The sequence below is a fragment of the Varroa jacobsoni genome, unplaced genomic scaffold, assembly GCF_002532875.2.
Source record: "Varroa jacobsoni isolate VJ856 unplaced genomic scaffold, vjacob_1.0 scaffold_9, whole genome shotgun sequence".
In the NCBI taxonomy this organism is placed as follows: Eukaryota; Metazoa; Arthropoda; class Arachnida; order Mesostigmata; family Varroidae; genus Varroa; species Varroa jacobsoni.
Window position 1 is genome coordinate 17,548 of NW_019212911.1, and position 17,151 is coordinate 34,698.

The following is a 17,151-nucleotide window of genomic DNA, read 5'->3' on the forward strand; positions in this document are numbered from 1 at the left end:
ATACTAACTGAAGGTCCGTTCTGAATTTCTTGGACAACTTCAACGAAGACCTGATCGCTTCCAGCCAGTAGGTCCTTCAAGCAGAGGTCGCTCATATCGAGAGGCTCTCGTCTCCTCGTGCTAGGTGTCATAGCCTGCGCGGAAGTTACAGCCATATCGCGCTCGTTCATCGCTTCTTCCTGCCTTCCATTCTTATAGACGATACTGCGTACACTCGGAACATTATCGTAAGTTTGGTCTGCTACGTGCTGGAAATCTTGCGGGTTACTATAAATCTCTTGACTTTGGTTTAGATGCTGCACATGCCCGTTGTGCATCTGACCTGGCCCATTCGTGTAGAGATCCTGCGATGCAGGATAATTACTGTACAGGTTACTTTCGAGATTGTCGCAGTGAGCGGCCTGTGTCATTTGAATATGGCCGCTGCTAAAGTTTCTTGGCAACGTGCTTCCATGAAAATGCTCGGATGGCCGCCGTCTTAACAATGTATTACTGTATTCTACTTCAGGTAACGCATTAACCGAGCCACTGCGTTGAAGGTTCGCATAGTGTTCATTAAGCGAGCCTTCACGAGTCAATTTTGTCTTCTGTTTTGCACCAAAATTGACCTCTGCTAACGAGAAATCGGCCATATGCTTACGCTGTGGTGATCCTTCAACGCCTTGATGAGAGTAGACCTGCTTATATTTTGTTGGCGTATCGATTAGCGAGCTCGGCCCGCTTCGAGAAGTGGTTCGTGGCAGGCTATTTGACGAGAGATCGGTAAGTGATCTTCGGCCTAACCCGGGCGAACCCTCCCGTCGCGGCAAAGTTGGTGACAACGACCGCATAGGGCCACCCTGTGAACTGCCTGAGTGCTGCAATCCCGCGACGGTGGGCTGTTGGGGCTTCTGTATGTCCCGGCGTCCCTGTGCAGGCGAGTTTCGTGCCGCCGGAGAGACCGATCCGCTGCTGACGTCGCCAAGAATTCGCTGTGCCTGCGTGCAATTGCTAGGCGAGTTCTTGCCAGCGTTCGGCAGCGCCATCTCATGGCGTCCGTTGATGCCGTTAGGGGACTGACGTGCCATTGGGGAGAGTACGTTTGGTGCCGTATGAGTCGTTTTATGCTGAGGGGTATACTCAATGTTACCTTGACACCCGCGCAGCTGACTCTGAAGGCGGCTTATAGGAGGGGGTAAGCCATTTGAGTTATACGCGGCCACGTTGTATGGCGGTGGACCTGGTCGTTGAGGCTGGGCCACCGTTTGCTGCACAAGCATCTGATGTTGCTGCTGCTGCTGTGCTTGATGCTGCTGAAGAATTTGCTGCTGCTGATGTTGTTGTCCACGTGGATCAATCAGTGCTATTTGTTGGCTGGCGTTGAAGCTCTTCTCCGATGAGGTGTTTGGGGAAAAGCTCGCCCCGAAGTTCCGCAACGGTTCACTATGATTGGACATAATCGAAGGCGAATAGTTTCGCTCCAACATACGCTGTGAATGCACGTTATCCGATGAACTATTGGCTAGCGGTGAGAACGAGCCTGGCGTTACTTTGCGAACTGTTTCGGGAACGTTTGATATGCCAGGAACGAAAAGTCCAGTCGGCGTATGCATGCCACTAACAGCGTCTTTCGGAGATAACGCTGAGCTGCCAGTTGGGCCATTCTCTGTAGAAGAATTCTGGCTAGCAAAATTCCTAACAGAGTTGGACCGATGTGCTCGACTATTGGAATTGCCTGCAATGTTCAACGTATCATACGCCTTATATTCATGTGGTGTCAGTGGTAAAAATCTAGGACCATTACGAGTTGGGTGGGAATTAGACGCTGCGAATGGGGCGGTGCATAGTAATAGATTGTAGTAACGATACTCATGTAGGTGTTGACCTGAGCATGTTGAAAACTTACTTCTGCTACATTCGTGCGAGCAATAGATGAGCCCCTTCTTTGGTAGAAATGGCCGGCCGAGTAGAGACATTTTGCAACACGAGCAGCGAAAGCACTGCTCCGTCGCGTGCCAGTGTTGACCGTCGAGAGACATTTGACCTTGATCGACTCCGACGGGTCCACCACAGGTATCGCAGAATTCTGTTATTATACATACATACATATATAATGTTATCAACTTGAATAGAATGGCGATAGAAAGGCTGACGTATTATCGGGTATAGGATGATGTCGTGGGTGCAAATCAAGCAGCGCTTGCAGCCAATGCCGTTGGACAGAGGCGCATTGTATACAAACTATATATATATATTGTTTATACGTAAGTTCTGTACTAACCGGCAAAGATTGCATCGAAACAGGCGAGACAAAATGGTCGATTGTCTCGCATAATATAGCGTTGTCCACCAAGCTGCTGGTCGCACTCATAACAGCAGAAATGACTCATGTGCCAGGTGAGCCCTTCAGCTTCGGTGCACTCGTCTGCGAAGATAATCTCGTCACAGGCGCTACAGCGAGGCTTCAAACTCTCTGCATGATGTCGACCGCAATAAAGTGCCCCATCCTTCATATAATAGATGAGGTCTACCAACAGTTCCTTACAGATTGAGCACTGGAAACAAGCCGGATGCCAACCAATATTTGGACCAGACCTCGACGCAAACACTGCCATATCGCCGCCGATGATATAGTCATTACACTGAAATTCAACATCGCAAACAATAGCTTGAAATAGAGTTGCTTTCAATATTCCCCCACGCACGTGTTTAACGAGAAAAAGAAACATCCGCTTGACGTGTTAGGCCACAGACGCTTTTTGTTGACTACGCGGTCTGTGTTTTCATATATACCCGGAACTAAAGATAAAACGTGTTAAAATTATAGAAAATCAATTAAAGGTTGACATTTACGCATGCGCAGACGATCTGTAGGTGCGGAGAGACGGGCAGCTGGCGGACGGTGCCTCGACCTAGGGAATCACGTTTTCGCTGGGCAGAAAATTGTCGAAGCTCTCGGCACTCCTCTTCCGATAGGCTCGTACAGTGACGAACGTCCGAGTCATGGGCCGGCAATTGCTGAATTAACTGTTTCATGCGATACTTTTCTCCTACCGAATTTACATAGGGAATCTTATCTTCTGGCAGAGACGAAAAGTATAGATGTACCTAAAGGTGCCAATCAAACGACAAAACACATCCAATATATAGACCGAATTAGTACAGTTAGAAGAACATTAACTATACCCCTCACTTCGGGAAACTGTTGTGCAGCATCACATGTATATTGTATGTATCACATGTAACTTCACTGCGAGTTACCTAAAAGCAGCGTCATATAGAAATAAGCTCGATAGGAATACAGTCAACCCAAGTATACAATGAATAAAAACATGCGCAACCGTACCTGAGGTTCCTCCGAGACGCCATCAAAGGATCGACAATTTTTCTAATTGATTCTTTTGAATAAGGATGCGAATAATATATGTGAAGTGAGAATAACATTATCAAATAACGTTGATAACGGTGATTCTAGTCCGTTTGTTACAGTTTTCTGTCTGCAAAGCATATACGTATATATTTTACGCGTCTTTAAATCCATCATGTTTTACGATCTGCGTAATAGCAGCCCCTGAACCCTTCTGTGCACAGCGCCAAATTATGTCTGAATAAAGATAAATTTCAATCGGATTAGCACGTCCATCAATCTATCGTATTGCTGTGTAGCAAGGCAATAGCAAAATTGTCCGGTGGGCTATTGTACATATTGGTCAGGACAGCGCATAAGTCAGTCTTAGCACCTCGATCAGGTCAGAACAGAGCAAAATTCAGTTCATATTGAAGAGCAATCGAGAATAATTTCGAAATTTTATGAAAACGCCTGGCAAAAGGTTCACGGCGTAATGACTCGAAGACGAAGTATCTCGAACATATCGAAAAAGTTCGAACTGTACATTTCTCTTATTGACTTACATGAATCTAGATCCCTGGGGTGGCTTCTCTGCCGCATACCTCAAGCTGCAACATTAAATCACTATTCCATTTATGATTGTGAGCGGTTTTAAGGTAATAGTTGACGCGCGAATTGTCATGTTGCCTCCACCAGCCAGCCAGCCAGTCGGCCAAACGGCAACAGTCAATGAGATACGCTCGTTAACACTTTCTCAATAGATTATGGCACAGTTCGTTCATTCTAGGTCACAGTGCGGAATCAGAATTGTTGATATGAAGGACTGTGCCGGGAACCTTATGAAAGACAGGCGTTTCTCCTGCTGATTTAAAGGAAGGCACCAAGACGTATGCTTTTGGATTCAAGAAAGATTGCAGCAAGAAGTACTTAAGCAGAGTGATACATTCTATTGATGAGGAGAAAGTGCGTACTGAGCTAGCTCATTCAAGTCGGCGCTCACGTCCACCATAGAGCTTCAATGCTGAGGAACAATGATGAAGTCACCAAATCGTAATTGATGCTCTATATACAACTTATTATCGTCAGCACTGCTTCCACGGCAATTTTTCACAACAGTAATAATAGCGTAGCGTCGTGATAGCGATCACTCACACTAGCTGAAGGCTGAGGGCGGGGCAGGGGGTGCAAGATCCAATTGTCTGACTGACGGTAACTGGCTAATTGCAAACTCCTTGACTAACTCGTATGTTCGCCCATTAACACGGGGACACTTTCGCAGGTAGCGATCACAGTGTCAAGCATCGATGCGCATGTATACGTAGATTCAATAAAATGCCCGATATTTCACGATGTGGTAATGGCTCGAGGCGGACGCACGATTATGGGGTGTCCGTCATAAGCTAAAAAGGTAAAGGTCATGATATGATGATGGTGCCTACCATCAAGCAGGGTAAATAACGCAGGGCCCATAATGAAAAAATAGTTGTGATAAGATATCGAAACGTTCTCATAGTATGAGAGCATATATGACGCATACGATGGTGGTAGGCCACAGGTCGTAGTCAGCCGCGTCCGACTACCTGGACAGTGTATAGGCCATATGAAACCATTCCCTGAGTAGCCGAAGCCAAGCGAGACTGAGAGCTTTCATCTGCAAACCACCCACTTCCCTATGCTTCCCTGGAGAGCCATTGAATGCCAGTTGTCAATATTTTGGGTTCAGCTGTCAGCTGTTCCTGTTGCGTTCATCTTTGCAGACAGACTCGTTTCATGAGCGGTAGATAAGTATCGATTTATATTACAGCCTGATTTCCTTTTTAGGAGATGGTGGTTTGAACGTGATGCTATGGCAAGAACCGTTCGGTCGCTAGTTCAGACCTATGGTAAATACCAACTGACAATATGCAATCCCGTCAACGGTATATCGGGCGAGTAGTTGCAAACGTAGCAGCTAAACAAATAATATCTTGTACAATTGTCATTCACAACAAATGGCATCTAGCCGGCTCTAGTGGGGGACTTCTACCACCGTAAAAATTAATATAACTACCACTGCCGCTGAGGGTCCCAGCCATAACAATCAACTAAAAATAGAACGACAATCATGCCAGACCTGGATCCCTTCTTGTTGTTAGTTGTAGTGTCATGTCCAAACATTGCTTGTGGCCACCATCAGTTACAAGCAATCGACAAGAATTTGCTTTCGTTTGCTATCCAGACCTATTCAGTCAGGTGACTTTGCTGCCCAGTCGACTGTCGTCCGAATGGGTCTATTTCTTTTCCCGATATTTAGAAATCGCTATAGGCTCGTTCCGTTCCGGAGTCGATGTCAGCTTTATCGATACGACGAGCAAACACACGCTCGTATGGAACAACTTGTCTTACCAGGCTAGATACCTGGTCTACAACAGCGCAGTTAGCGAATCAGCGGAGCTAGGGGGACAGATAGATGGAGGCTTACGTTGACGACAACAATGCCCGCCTCAGGTGGCGGCAGCCGGGGCAATAGCGGCAAAGAAGGCAGCCAGTATCACGAGCTAAAGAACTCTCTCACGTAGACATATCTAAAAAGACACACATATTATTTCGCTGTTACGGGACGTAGACACCGACCGGTGTTTGTGTACTGCTCAAGTGTACAGAGACTACTTGCCCATCGCCGACCAGTCGTGGCTGGCTGAGCTAAACAGACAGAGCAACGGTGGTCCCTTTCGCCGCTCCTGCCAAGGATCCTTCTTGTGACGAGACTGCCGCTGCCCAAAGTACTAGCAGTCACACGAACTTTGCTGTACATTTACGGAAAGGGGAAAAAAAAAAGAGAAAATGAGACCGGCTATATCAGAAACATACGTATCATTATATGGATGTTTGTGTGCGCCGTCGCGTAATGCTGCCCTGCTATCCGTTTGCTTAGATACAATGATACAGTTTCTGTCAAATGAACTCCGTACCTTTTTCAGCCGCGGGAAAACTACTGCGTGGTGGTAACGTTAGTAATAATGACATAATTGTCTTTGCGTAGTGAATTTTCGTTGATATATTGTATCGCCCAGTCTTTCATTGTTATAGTCAATCTGACATAGTTTACCACTGTAGTCACAATGGACTTTTCGACTGGCAAAAGCAACCGTAATAACAACCGAATCATCAGTCGACGTTACGGCCGTAATCAGCACCGATAAACGTTACGTTATTAACTAACTTCTATACTAGCTGTGAACTGACAACGCTAAAGCAAGATGGCCTATAGCTCTACAGATTCGTCGATTTTTCGACCGATAGCCAATATGCGACCACCAACGAAGCGTCAGCAACGGCTCCGGCGGTACAAGCCAGCAGCGCCGAAAAGGTTGTAGAAACCGTATCAACATTTTAGTACGCGTCCGCGGTCGTTTACCGCTCTGTAGCATGATCATCAATATATTTATTATCATTAATCTATTTTGTACGATAACAATCTCTTTGAATTTTGCTATATACTTAACTCGTTACTGTCGTTGATCAACGCCAACGACCACTGACGCTAACTAGACCGACAAGAACTTTTTCCAGCAAATTCATTGCGACATCCCTCTTTTTCATCCGCAACTTTCTGTAAGTTCTATGAAAATGTGACAAATATTACATGTACACGTCTCTTTGTTTAAGAGCGTTTATGTACCACGGTAATTTTCTATTCGCGATAGAAAAGGAAGACCTGTGGGTTGTCAAGAAGCGCGCCTCTTCCCCTGAGATTTTCGGCACAACAACCGACAGCGACGACGAAACCGGCGACCTTCCGTCTTTAGCTGGCGCCGTAATTATCGAATTCGTTGCGTGACAGGGTTTTATGTATAAAAGATCGCTTTTATAGAAAATGCATTTACAAAACGTAGGTACGGCTTGCGGCGCTGCGATGCAGGTTCAAATATGTGTAAATGTCTTCACGCGTATTCGTGACTAGGAAAAAAACGTAATGCCGAATTGCGAGTAACTGCAATCAAAATAAAGCTATCCTAAGTTATCGGAAACGTACACTTCTATCTGTATGTATTTCATGAGCACGTCCACAGCAGCGACCAGAGTCTAATAAATTGCATGATATATCTTTCGCTATATTCGGGCATAGTCAGGGTAAGAAAAAGCTTCCTTAAGGTGAAACATTTACGCACACTATACAAAAAACGTCCTTTACTTAGACGTTCTATTTTACAAGTTTAGCCAAACCCTTTACCGAAAAAGTACTTCTACTCTCCCGCGGCTCAGTGTATATCTAGTAACAGCCAAGCTAAATAACAACAGCAACAGGAGAGTCTATAATTTTAATACTGATACTTGCTCAGCAACCAATGGAAGTTCATATTCTGAAATCATTTAAATTTATACTACTAGCAAATCAGCATTTCACTGATTTTCATCGATCTAAAGGAACATCTCTCATGCGCCGTCAGCTTATTCGGGCAACGGGTACACACAGGAAAAGTAAGCAGACAGGAACGAGCACGGGCATCCAAGACAAGACAACGAATGGCCATAATTCCATTGCCCTATAGGGGCGATAAGAGCTATGCGTCGTCTGCTACGACATGGGTACGTGCAAGTTTCAGAGCTTCCTTACTGATTGAAGTAACAGCTAATCCACTACTCGCTTGGTTTTTTCTAACACGGTCTCGTCCGTGAGGTTCATCACTGCTTCAAGCATCGGCAATGCCGTGTGGCGATAGGTTTGCAGCTTTGCAGCTTCAAGCTGCCTCAGCAATTGGCAAGTCTATCTTTCTTCACTGCATTCAGTTGGCTAGCTCGTTTCAAGTAGAGCTTCTATAAACAGAGCTGCGAAGAGTAATGCTCGTTTGTTCGTTTTTGGATAAAGACATTTGTACCGTTCCATTCAGTTACGTGTTTAGCTGCAGGTTGACAAAAACAATAGTTCCAACGCGCTCAGTAGGCGACCATCATCGCCTAACGTACAAATTATTAGTGATTGCCCGTTGCCTGCCTACCTGTCAAGCTGCGAAAGCTAAATCTCTTCCCATTTGATGTCTTCTCATCTTTAAATCACCTGTGATAGTTCGTTGGAACTCTAGCGATCGGATAACGAAGGACGGTCATCATAATTTCGTTGTTGATTGATAACGGCCATGTTTATGTCACATATACAAATAAAGACATGTCCTGCACAAGGAACGAAGTAAATAGAAAGGGGTCTGCATGAAATCGCCGAAAAATGTCAAAGAAGTTAGGTGGAGCACGTACGTGCAATAAACTAGTCCAAGAGGCCAACTTCCTCTACTAGGTACGCTTGCTATCGCACGTTGTTACCCTGTTGTCCTAAGCAATACGTGCTATGGGGAGCTGCGTCGAATAGCAACCCTATGTCCTATGTCCAGTTCCGACACTGGACATACTAAAACAATAGCAAAAATTTGACGTGACAACTTTGGTAAATTTTTATTTGCCTATTCATCTACAAGCGAAGATCGTGACAACAAAAGTCTCTGGAAACTGTTTGGATGAATCAGCCATAGCAGAGTCCGACAATATTTCTGCCCATTATCGAGAGATTGCTCAGGCCGAATGTTTTGCAAAGAGAAGCTGTGCGGACGACCATCAACGTTTTCAGTTGTATCACGATGTTGATGTATTAAGCAGGTGCGTTGAGAGTGTCCCCGCTCGTAATGTTGTTGCCGTTGTTGTTGCTACTGGCCCTCACCGCCGCGTCGCCTTAGACAAAAGGCAAACAAAAGGAAAAAGTAGACAAACAAGGTAGTGGACGAGTGAACGACGACAGCATAACGGTAGGACATACATCGTTTCACGCCACCATACAATAACAGTAAACTTCTGTTTGCCATAAGAACAACATTATGGTTAACCAAGGTTCAGCTGTGAGCATTACAAACAGGTCTCGTAACTTTGTCTGTTTCAACTGCAATTTTATCTGTTGCAACCCGCTACGTTTTGAGGAAAACATAAGCGCACGGGTAAAAAATTAGCAGTAAAGAACGCATTGCTCCGAACAAAAATGTTCAGTAATAAAATTAATGGCTACCTCGTGTCATCAACGCAGCAATGACTCGTAGAACTAACCCGTCCCGTCGTGAGAAAGACGACAACTGTGAAGTTACGATGTAAACATACGATAGGACATAGACAGGCTCAATAGCAATAAGGTTAACGAGACAGAAAATGTTAAACAGTATATTGCTTCAGAGCCGATGGTGTGGGTCATTAATGTGTGCATGCCTTCGGAATGAACGGGGGCCTTTTTATATCTGATGCTAGAATTGCCTGTTTGCAATGGGGGTTAAAAGGGTCACACAACGGCTCTAATCAACAACGATATTGCATCAGTGCTATAGCACTAAAATGAATAATCTACTAAATAAATTAGTATCTTAGGAAACACACTACCCAACTAGTTATTTTCTCGAATAGGACTCGACAGTGACAGGTCACATCGTTTTTCTACTTTTCGAAAAGATAGTGGCCTTTTTTCGACTTTGTTTTCTGTCCTTCGTTGCATGAGAACGGTAAGGGTCTCGTCAACTAGAAATAAAAGGTACTCAATATTATTTTAAAAAAGTTGACATTTAATATCAGTTTGAATGATGTTAGTACTCTTAGATCTGTAGAGTACTGTTAGATATCTTGTCAGTCGTCTTCTGGTTGCATAAATTCTTGGTACCGTTTGGTGGTGTTTGCTTTATTATATTATTATTACAATTAAATTATTATAGTACTATACAATTAAAAGCATCTGTTATTTTTATCTATCAGAGAGCAACGCACTCGATTCCATGCACGACCTCTCTTCGTAGATACTTGTACTTAAATAGTAATAGACATCCGCAGTTACAAAAGGGAAAGGGTAGTTATCCATTCAGATGACTTCAGACTAGTAGTCCGCTGTCTATTGCACCACGTGCTTGCTCCCAAATTGTTTCGCATTGCCATCGTCGCTCGTATGCTACTTTTACGTAAAGGCAATTCTCGTCTCGCGTCGTTCGGATCTTCAGGAAGAAAAGGGACAGATCCCATAACAACTAGAAAACTATCTCAGGATCTGGCAACGGCAGTGTTTAGCTTTTACAGTTACAGATACTCGTAGGACGACGACGACGACGACATCGGCAACAACAACAACAGCCGCAACAAAAACAACGCGGCCAGCATCGACGTTCCGTTCATCGGCACCAGAAGTCAAAATTGTCCAAACAAAAGATCGAAAAGAACAAAATGCTAACAAGAGCGCGGCAATAATGTTTCGAGCTGGCCATTCATTGACCTATCGCTGTATGTAGATAAATCGATCGGCCGACCAGACCGGCCAGTAGTCCAAAGAACTTAGTTCGAACAGCATCAGCCCTCGAACAGGACACGACGATGGTGGCGCCAGCGCCCTGACAGGGTATCCTGACTCATGGGCTCGGCTATCATAACCAAGACGGTGCACGTTCGTGCTACTGCTGTTAGCAACAAATGCTGCACATCACGTGGAGGGCAGACGCAGGCAGGAAGGGGGAATCGTGGCAGCTGCGGCCGCTACTGAATGTGGCTGGAAGCGGCGATAATGATGATGACACAGTTGGCGGCCTTATTGCATTAATCTACATGTATGTATGTACGTACGTATGAAAACGCGTAAGACTTCTTCTGTTCAATGACAACGTTTATAATCACGGCACCAGCAGAACAATCAGTCTGCAGCAAAGTGTATGTTCATACTTCGGGTTAACTTTCTTTGCCTTTGGCTAATCTGGCCGCCGTTTCGCATTCAGCCGTTACAGAAACAAGTTCGCGACCCTATCAGTCAATCCATGTGGCCGGCGGGAACAGTACAATGTAACAGACATACGCATAGGCACGTACACACATAAACAAACACCCAAAATGTGTGTCCGGCATGCTATAGGTGGATCGCTAGCAAGACGTGTATGATTGCGACCCTTGTCAGGTGTGGGTCATGAAGGTAGACGCACAGAGGCCTTACATCGACGAACAGGGAAACCAAAAGAAGTGGAAGTTTGTCAAAGTTGTTTGCTCACAAAGGCCAACAACCAACGGCGGAGCAGTTCGACTCAGCAGTTAAATGGTGATTGTTGTGACAACGGCTACCATCGAAGCCTACCGGATTTCGTTTGCCCGACCACTGCCCTATTCAACGGAGCCAGCTCTTGGCGCAGCATTCGCTGCATGTCGTCTGGTTAACCTATCTAGAAAAGCTGGACGGCAACTATCACTAGCTCAAGATGACATTAGCTCTAGCGACAGCTTTTTTGCACTGTACAGTAATGTTGCCAAGCAATTTAAACCAGATCTTCGAGCGGCAAGCCGCCATAATTAAGCCCAACCAACAGGTCTCTAGGAACGAAGAGGTCGCCAGCGAGGACGGCGACAACGACGATAATAAGTAGTGGGAGAGTTTCCAATAGGTAACAAGTCTACCCGCGTTGAAACTGGGCCAAAGATACATCAAACTACACAAATATGATATCTAGTTAGCTTTGCTAGTAACGTATTTATTACGTCCGACCGCAGAGGCGAACGGACGAAACAATACGTACAATGAAATCAAATAAATATCTTCTGCATTGCAAAAAAAAACCGTTGACCTGAGGCTCAGTCAGACGATACACAATTAACACGAACAACGCTACGCAATGATCGCGTTTCGATATTCGTACACCTGGTATTCTTTTCGTTTCTATAAGGCCGATGATTAGGACGTCGACAAATTTGTCCTTTGATTCGATACGATGCTATTGGTTGCGTTCTGTGTTTGCTTGACCAGTGGGTCCGTTCACCGGCGCGACTGCGACGCATACGAAGGAGGAATGGAATATCGATTCGGTAAACGTTGTTTTTATTTCTTAGTACGTTTTTTGTATTTCTAGGCCCCTCACAGTAATCACAAAAAAACGGTGCCACAAACATCCGGAAGTGCTTTTTTTGTAACTGACTATTGATATTGGTAGCACTGATAATTTGAGTAATCAACTATAAACTTCCACTATGAACGCTGAAGCCGAAACAAAAACAGCTTATATACAATAACGAGGTGATCTGGAACAGTTGTTATGTTACGTGGTAATGAACGTGGTATGATATCCATTGGTATTGTCTATGTATGTTTTCGATTCAGATCAGGCTCACAATGATTTTAACAAAATAATGGTAACGACTATTGTTGTTATTATATTGATTTGGGCTACAGGACCTTGTGTCCTGTTGTTGAACTTATCTGACACCTATACGTTTATGATGATTATTTTCAGCGTAATTTGTTATTATTATCACGGGAGTTCTTATGACCTATTATTGTTATTGTTGTTACACTTATTCTTTGGCTCGTTCGCAAGCCTCTCTGAGATATTCTCCTGTCCGCCTTTCACCGCTGAAGTATTTTCTCGTTCTTCAAAGCGTCTTAGAGATAGAAAAACGCCGAGAGTCTCTCACGATATCTTCAACACCACGAAGCAGCAGCAGCAGCAGGCTCCGACTGTCTCGCAACGTCGAAATTAAAAGCCACGATATATCGTAAATTACAAACAGCCACGAGCAAAGAAAAAAACTCGCGAACAATTTTTCTCGCGTTGCTTAAATAATCAGTGTTTTTTTTTCTTTTTCGCTTTGTTTTTGTTCTGAAGTAGCTCCTTTCGGTTAGCTTGCACTTTTATCTGAGTTTCCGTTCCGCTGCTAAATATACGCCTTTAAAGGCTGATTCTATTACGGCGGCGGCAGTAGCAACTAGAGCGATGGTCGGGTTTTGCTGAAGTCGCATTACCGCGAGCCTATTGCCTGAATACAGAAGTCAAAGGCCACGGCTCGACAATGATCATCGAATATAGGGAGCCACGCATACTTGGTACCGGCTAGCGCATATAATAGCCAGTTAGATGTCTGAATTCTCCCTTGTGTGAGCACTCAGAAAGAAGAAAGAGACAAATCGAAAAAAAAATAAAGCGAAGGTTGACCTGCTATCCACAACGGATCAGCCGTTCTTCACTAAATTGCTAATTCGTCGCGTTATAGGAATTGTGTTTATGTACAGGCGTTTGTACACAATAGTATAGGTACGGTTAGAAATGGTTTATGGTGGGTGTGCGTATGTGCTTGAACTATCGACATCAACGACATGTTCACAGCAATAGAATAACAGCGGCAGCAGAGCCAAGTTGACAAACGGTAGCCAAATAAGTTACAATTATAGAATTGGTACATCAGCAGTCTTTCGATGGTAAGGCGTTGGATCTGTATTGAAATAAACCCGTTTCGTCTTTCTTATCTATCTGACGGAAGAGTCGTGATCGGAGCTGGAGAATGACAGATGTATTTTAAACGCTTCGGTGAAGGCTCGAGGCCAAGCGCGTTAAGCTTTGCCGGTAACGACGACTTAAAAAAATTTGGTAGTCGGCGCTTCGCCAAGTACTCTGCAGTGTGAAAAATGCGTCGTGGTTTACCATTTGGACCAGAGACGGATGGTCCGGTGGCGATAGAATGAAACCGGGTCAAACTGAAGCTGCGACGCTTATTATTGTGGAGTATCTCTTCGTCGATAACAATTACTTAGCGGACCATGTAAAGCGGACTGCCGGACTAAAATAGTAGTTATAGAATCATCTAGCTAATAGAAAACCCGACGTGTGACGTATATTCAAAGCTATCCGAGAACCGACGGATTTCGTGGAAGTTGCAATCGCTATAGGTTAACTGAGCTCGAATTCGTCGCCATTGATCTGGCTGACGGCTTAGAGACATCAGTATGGCATAATGACATATTCCTGGTAGGGTGACTCGGCCCTTCGCTGCATGACACCACGATAGTCTACTGTGGTAGAATATTTATTGTAGATAGATAGATAGTCTCGTTCGCAAAATGATGTCGGTACAATGCTTCCTTTGTCTCTTTCACCCGCGCATTGTATCCGGGTAGATCGGAAGATCTTACCTAGAATGAGTTGACACTATCAGCGAAGATAGCGGCTATATGGGAGCTGAGAAAGATTCGCTGTGTAGGTTCTTCAATACAACAGCTCTTCATTTGGTGCAGCTGTTGTTCATGGATGTTCAGTCATTCGAAAAGTCGTATCGTATTATTAATCAACTTCTTACTACTTTATAATTACAATCATCAATGCCGCCAACAACAACTACCATGCTAATAACAACAAAACTGTTAATCTGACCCAGACTTGACAATAACATCGACGATGACATCCTTTCGTGTGATCTGGGGTAACTGGTTCTTCGCGCAGGTGACGACATACACGTACTTGTATATGTTTTCTATTGCGCTCTGTTATGGGTTTTGATTATCACCATTGTCAGCACCGTCGCCATATCAAAATCTTGGTCATATATATCGTTGGCATCGTTCCAGCCAAAGCAATACACAGATAATTTCGTTGTCCGTCGGCCGCCGTGACTTCATTGAGTGTGTGTGTACCTTCTATCTATAAGCCACGCCTACGTAGCTCACCTTAAACAAGAACGAAAAAATTAAGTAGATGACAGAAGCACGACAAGGAGTGCCAAGTCTTCCCTAGTGTCAACAAGGATTTGGTCATAGTTACACTATAAGAAAACCAATTTAATCGATGATTGCGTCATCTAACGTTGTTTAGTGTTCGAGTAACGACAATAACTTACGATCACACATGAAGATGAAGGCCGTACCGGTTTACAGTCGAGAAACGGCGGTAGCAATAGTCGCCGAACTTAAATTGGCCGAATGTAACGTTTGGCGTGCAATACCATTCTGCTGTCATGCAACGTCCGCTTCTCTCGCCATAACCCTACGTGTGATGAATGGACGCTTCGATCATCCATAGATCAGTACTGAGAAAACATATAACAGGAGAGATCTATAGAGATATATATGTCCATATAAATAATAATCACAATAATTGAGACATTTGCCTCTTCGTCAGGGGGGGTCCCACAAAGTCCGCTGATTCTGGCGTTGTAACAGCAATGACAGAAGCGGTGATTAGAAAATAGTACCTGAGAGACGGATTGCTGATTAGTCGTTATAAATGTTTGTCTAGCACGCGTAGCGCAGGCCTAACGACGTTTGAAAATTGCACTAAGGAGGGACGATCCACAAAAGGACGCCAGGATAAACCGACTGGGCTTTATCAAGCCAATTACTATGTCAGCCAAATAGTTTCGTGTTGGCCGTTGCCGCGTGTTGTATTATATCGATCATTATATCTCTAGATACGTGTGCGTCTAATGTCTATGAATATATACATTATCCATAGAATTATCATTTCGCTTCTGCTAAATCGCATTGCTTATAGAGAAAGCTCTGTCTCTGTGTGCATGCGTACGCTGAACGGTGTTCTCTTCCTTTTCGACTGTGCAGTCATAAGCGGTTGTGACCTCTTAACAGTGTTTGATTATGTCGTATTAAGTGGCCTATGTGCACACAGCTGATCGTCACCGATTAACATCGGGTCCTACTGATGATCATCGTGTGACGCGTAGACAAAACGTGTCAAACATGACGTTGAATTGTACTCACGTATGAAAGGAGGCATTTTTGCGAAAGGACAAGAGATGATCCCTGCTTGAGGTAGACACTGTTGGCAAACAAACCGCTGACCAAATTGAAAATAGTACGTTTTCCATTTCGCCTCTCATTTTACCGTTGGCGTACTGCCTCGGTTCTATCCGCCAGACGAATAAGACCGAAAGTAATCTGATGAAAGGTGCGAACAAACATGTCGACCCGGCTTTGGCATAGTCAGACCTTCGATGTATCACCACAAGGATGATCACTGCTTTACGCGTTGCCACGGTTGATTGTAGAAAAGGTCATTGCGTCCAGAATCCTTCTTTACGTCCCAGAGTCTTCCTGCAAAGCAATGCGGTTCCACACCCCGCCAGTATGTGTTAACGCGCAAGTACTATCGCTTCTAACTATTATTGGTCGTTCTTTCTGTCCCGTCGTACTGCCCGCCGCGGTTCCTGTCGTTCATGGCAGAGCGGTTCAGCCATCCTGTTGGAGCATTTCGTCTATATACCTGTCTTTCGACCCGTCTATCTGTCTACGTCTCGGACCGTGTCTAGCTGCCGCTGCAGGCCGTCTCCAGCGTTTAGCGGAACTGACGCCTGTGCGTTGCAGTCGGGTGACCTTTTAAACAGCGAGAGCGTAAAAAACAAAGCAAAACAAGAACGCTTCGCCATGACAACATGACTTTGGTCGACTTTGCTACACTTCAACAGCAATATTATGCCCAATAGACAAAGATGTCACAGTATAACGCAGTTGTACAAGCGTCGTCCGTTAGATGAGAGATAAAAGAAGGAAAATAAGCCAGCGAAAAAAAATAAAAACGTAGAGTTTTATACTAAATCGACTTTGAAAACATACGTTTGTATCCAACGATCTTTTTCCCTATTCTACTTCTGTTATTTAACAGCAGCAGCAGTAGTGGTAGAAGACACAGAGCAAGATACAGCGATACGCGCTATACGGGCAGGTTCTACTCTGTGCATAAACGTAATAACAACGGAAACAATGGCAAACTTGCCCGTAGAAATAGCCTCATACTGAACAAGAATTGAGACATCGTGTAGATTTTTTCGTTGAAGCGGAAAACGTCCTGAAAATGCATTGTCCTTGGGTGGAGTCCTGGAAATGCCGGATCCGTACGCAGCTAAATGCGATATAGTGCGATATGTACGACATGATTAACGTGAGATAATATCTAATATGATGTTACATACCAAGTGAGATATTTAGGATATTGCAAAACGCTTCTTCTATACAAGTAAATATCCTTTTTAGCTTGCTGTCAATACTATAGATCCAATTAAAAATACCGCGTGGAGAGCTC

The 17,151-nt window shown here is 44.4% G+C and overlaps 1 protein-coding gene and 1 long non-coding RNA gene across 3 annotated transcripts in view; one reads left to right on the forward strand and one right to left on the reverse strand.

The window, feature by feature from the left end:
• Positions 1-17,151, reverse strand: part of LOC111264449 (uncharacterized) — a 71,650-nt gene that overhangs the window by 2,094 nt on the left and 52,405 nt on the right. For both annotated transcript variants that reach the window (XM_022840410.2, XM_022840489.2), the window contains exons 3-6: positions 2,833-3,087; positions 2,261-2,621; positions 1,886-2,065; positions 9-1,714 (exon numbers count right to left, since the gene is read on the reverse strand). In XM_022840410.2, the coding sequence (XP_022696145.1) occupies positions 9-1,714; positions 1,886-2,065; positions 2,261-2,621; positions 2,833-3,087 (2,502 nt within the window). The remainder of the gene's footprint in view (positions 1-8; positions 1,715-1,885; positions 2,066-2,260; positions 2,622-2,832; positions 3,088-17,151) is intronic.
• On the forward strand, positions 5,929-7,342 carry LOC111264782 (uncharacterized). Its single transcript, XR_002683089.2, has 2 exons — positions 5,929-6,677; positions 6,977-7,342. It is a non-coding gene; the product is annotated as an uncharacterized LOC111264782 (long non-coding RNA).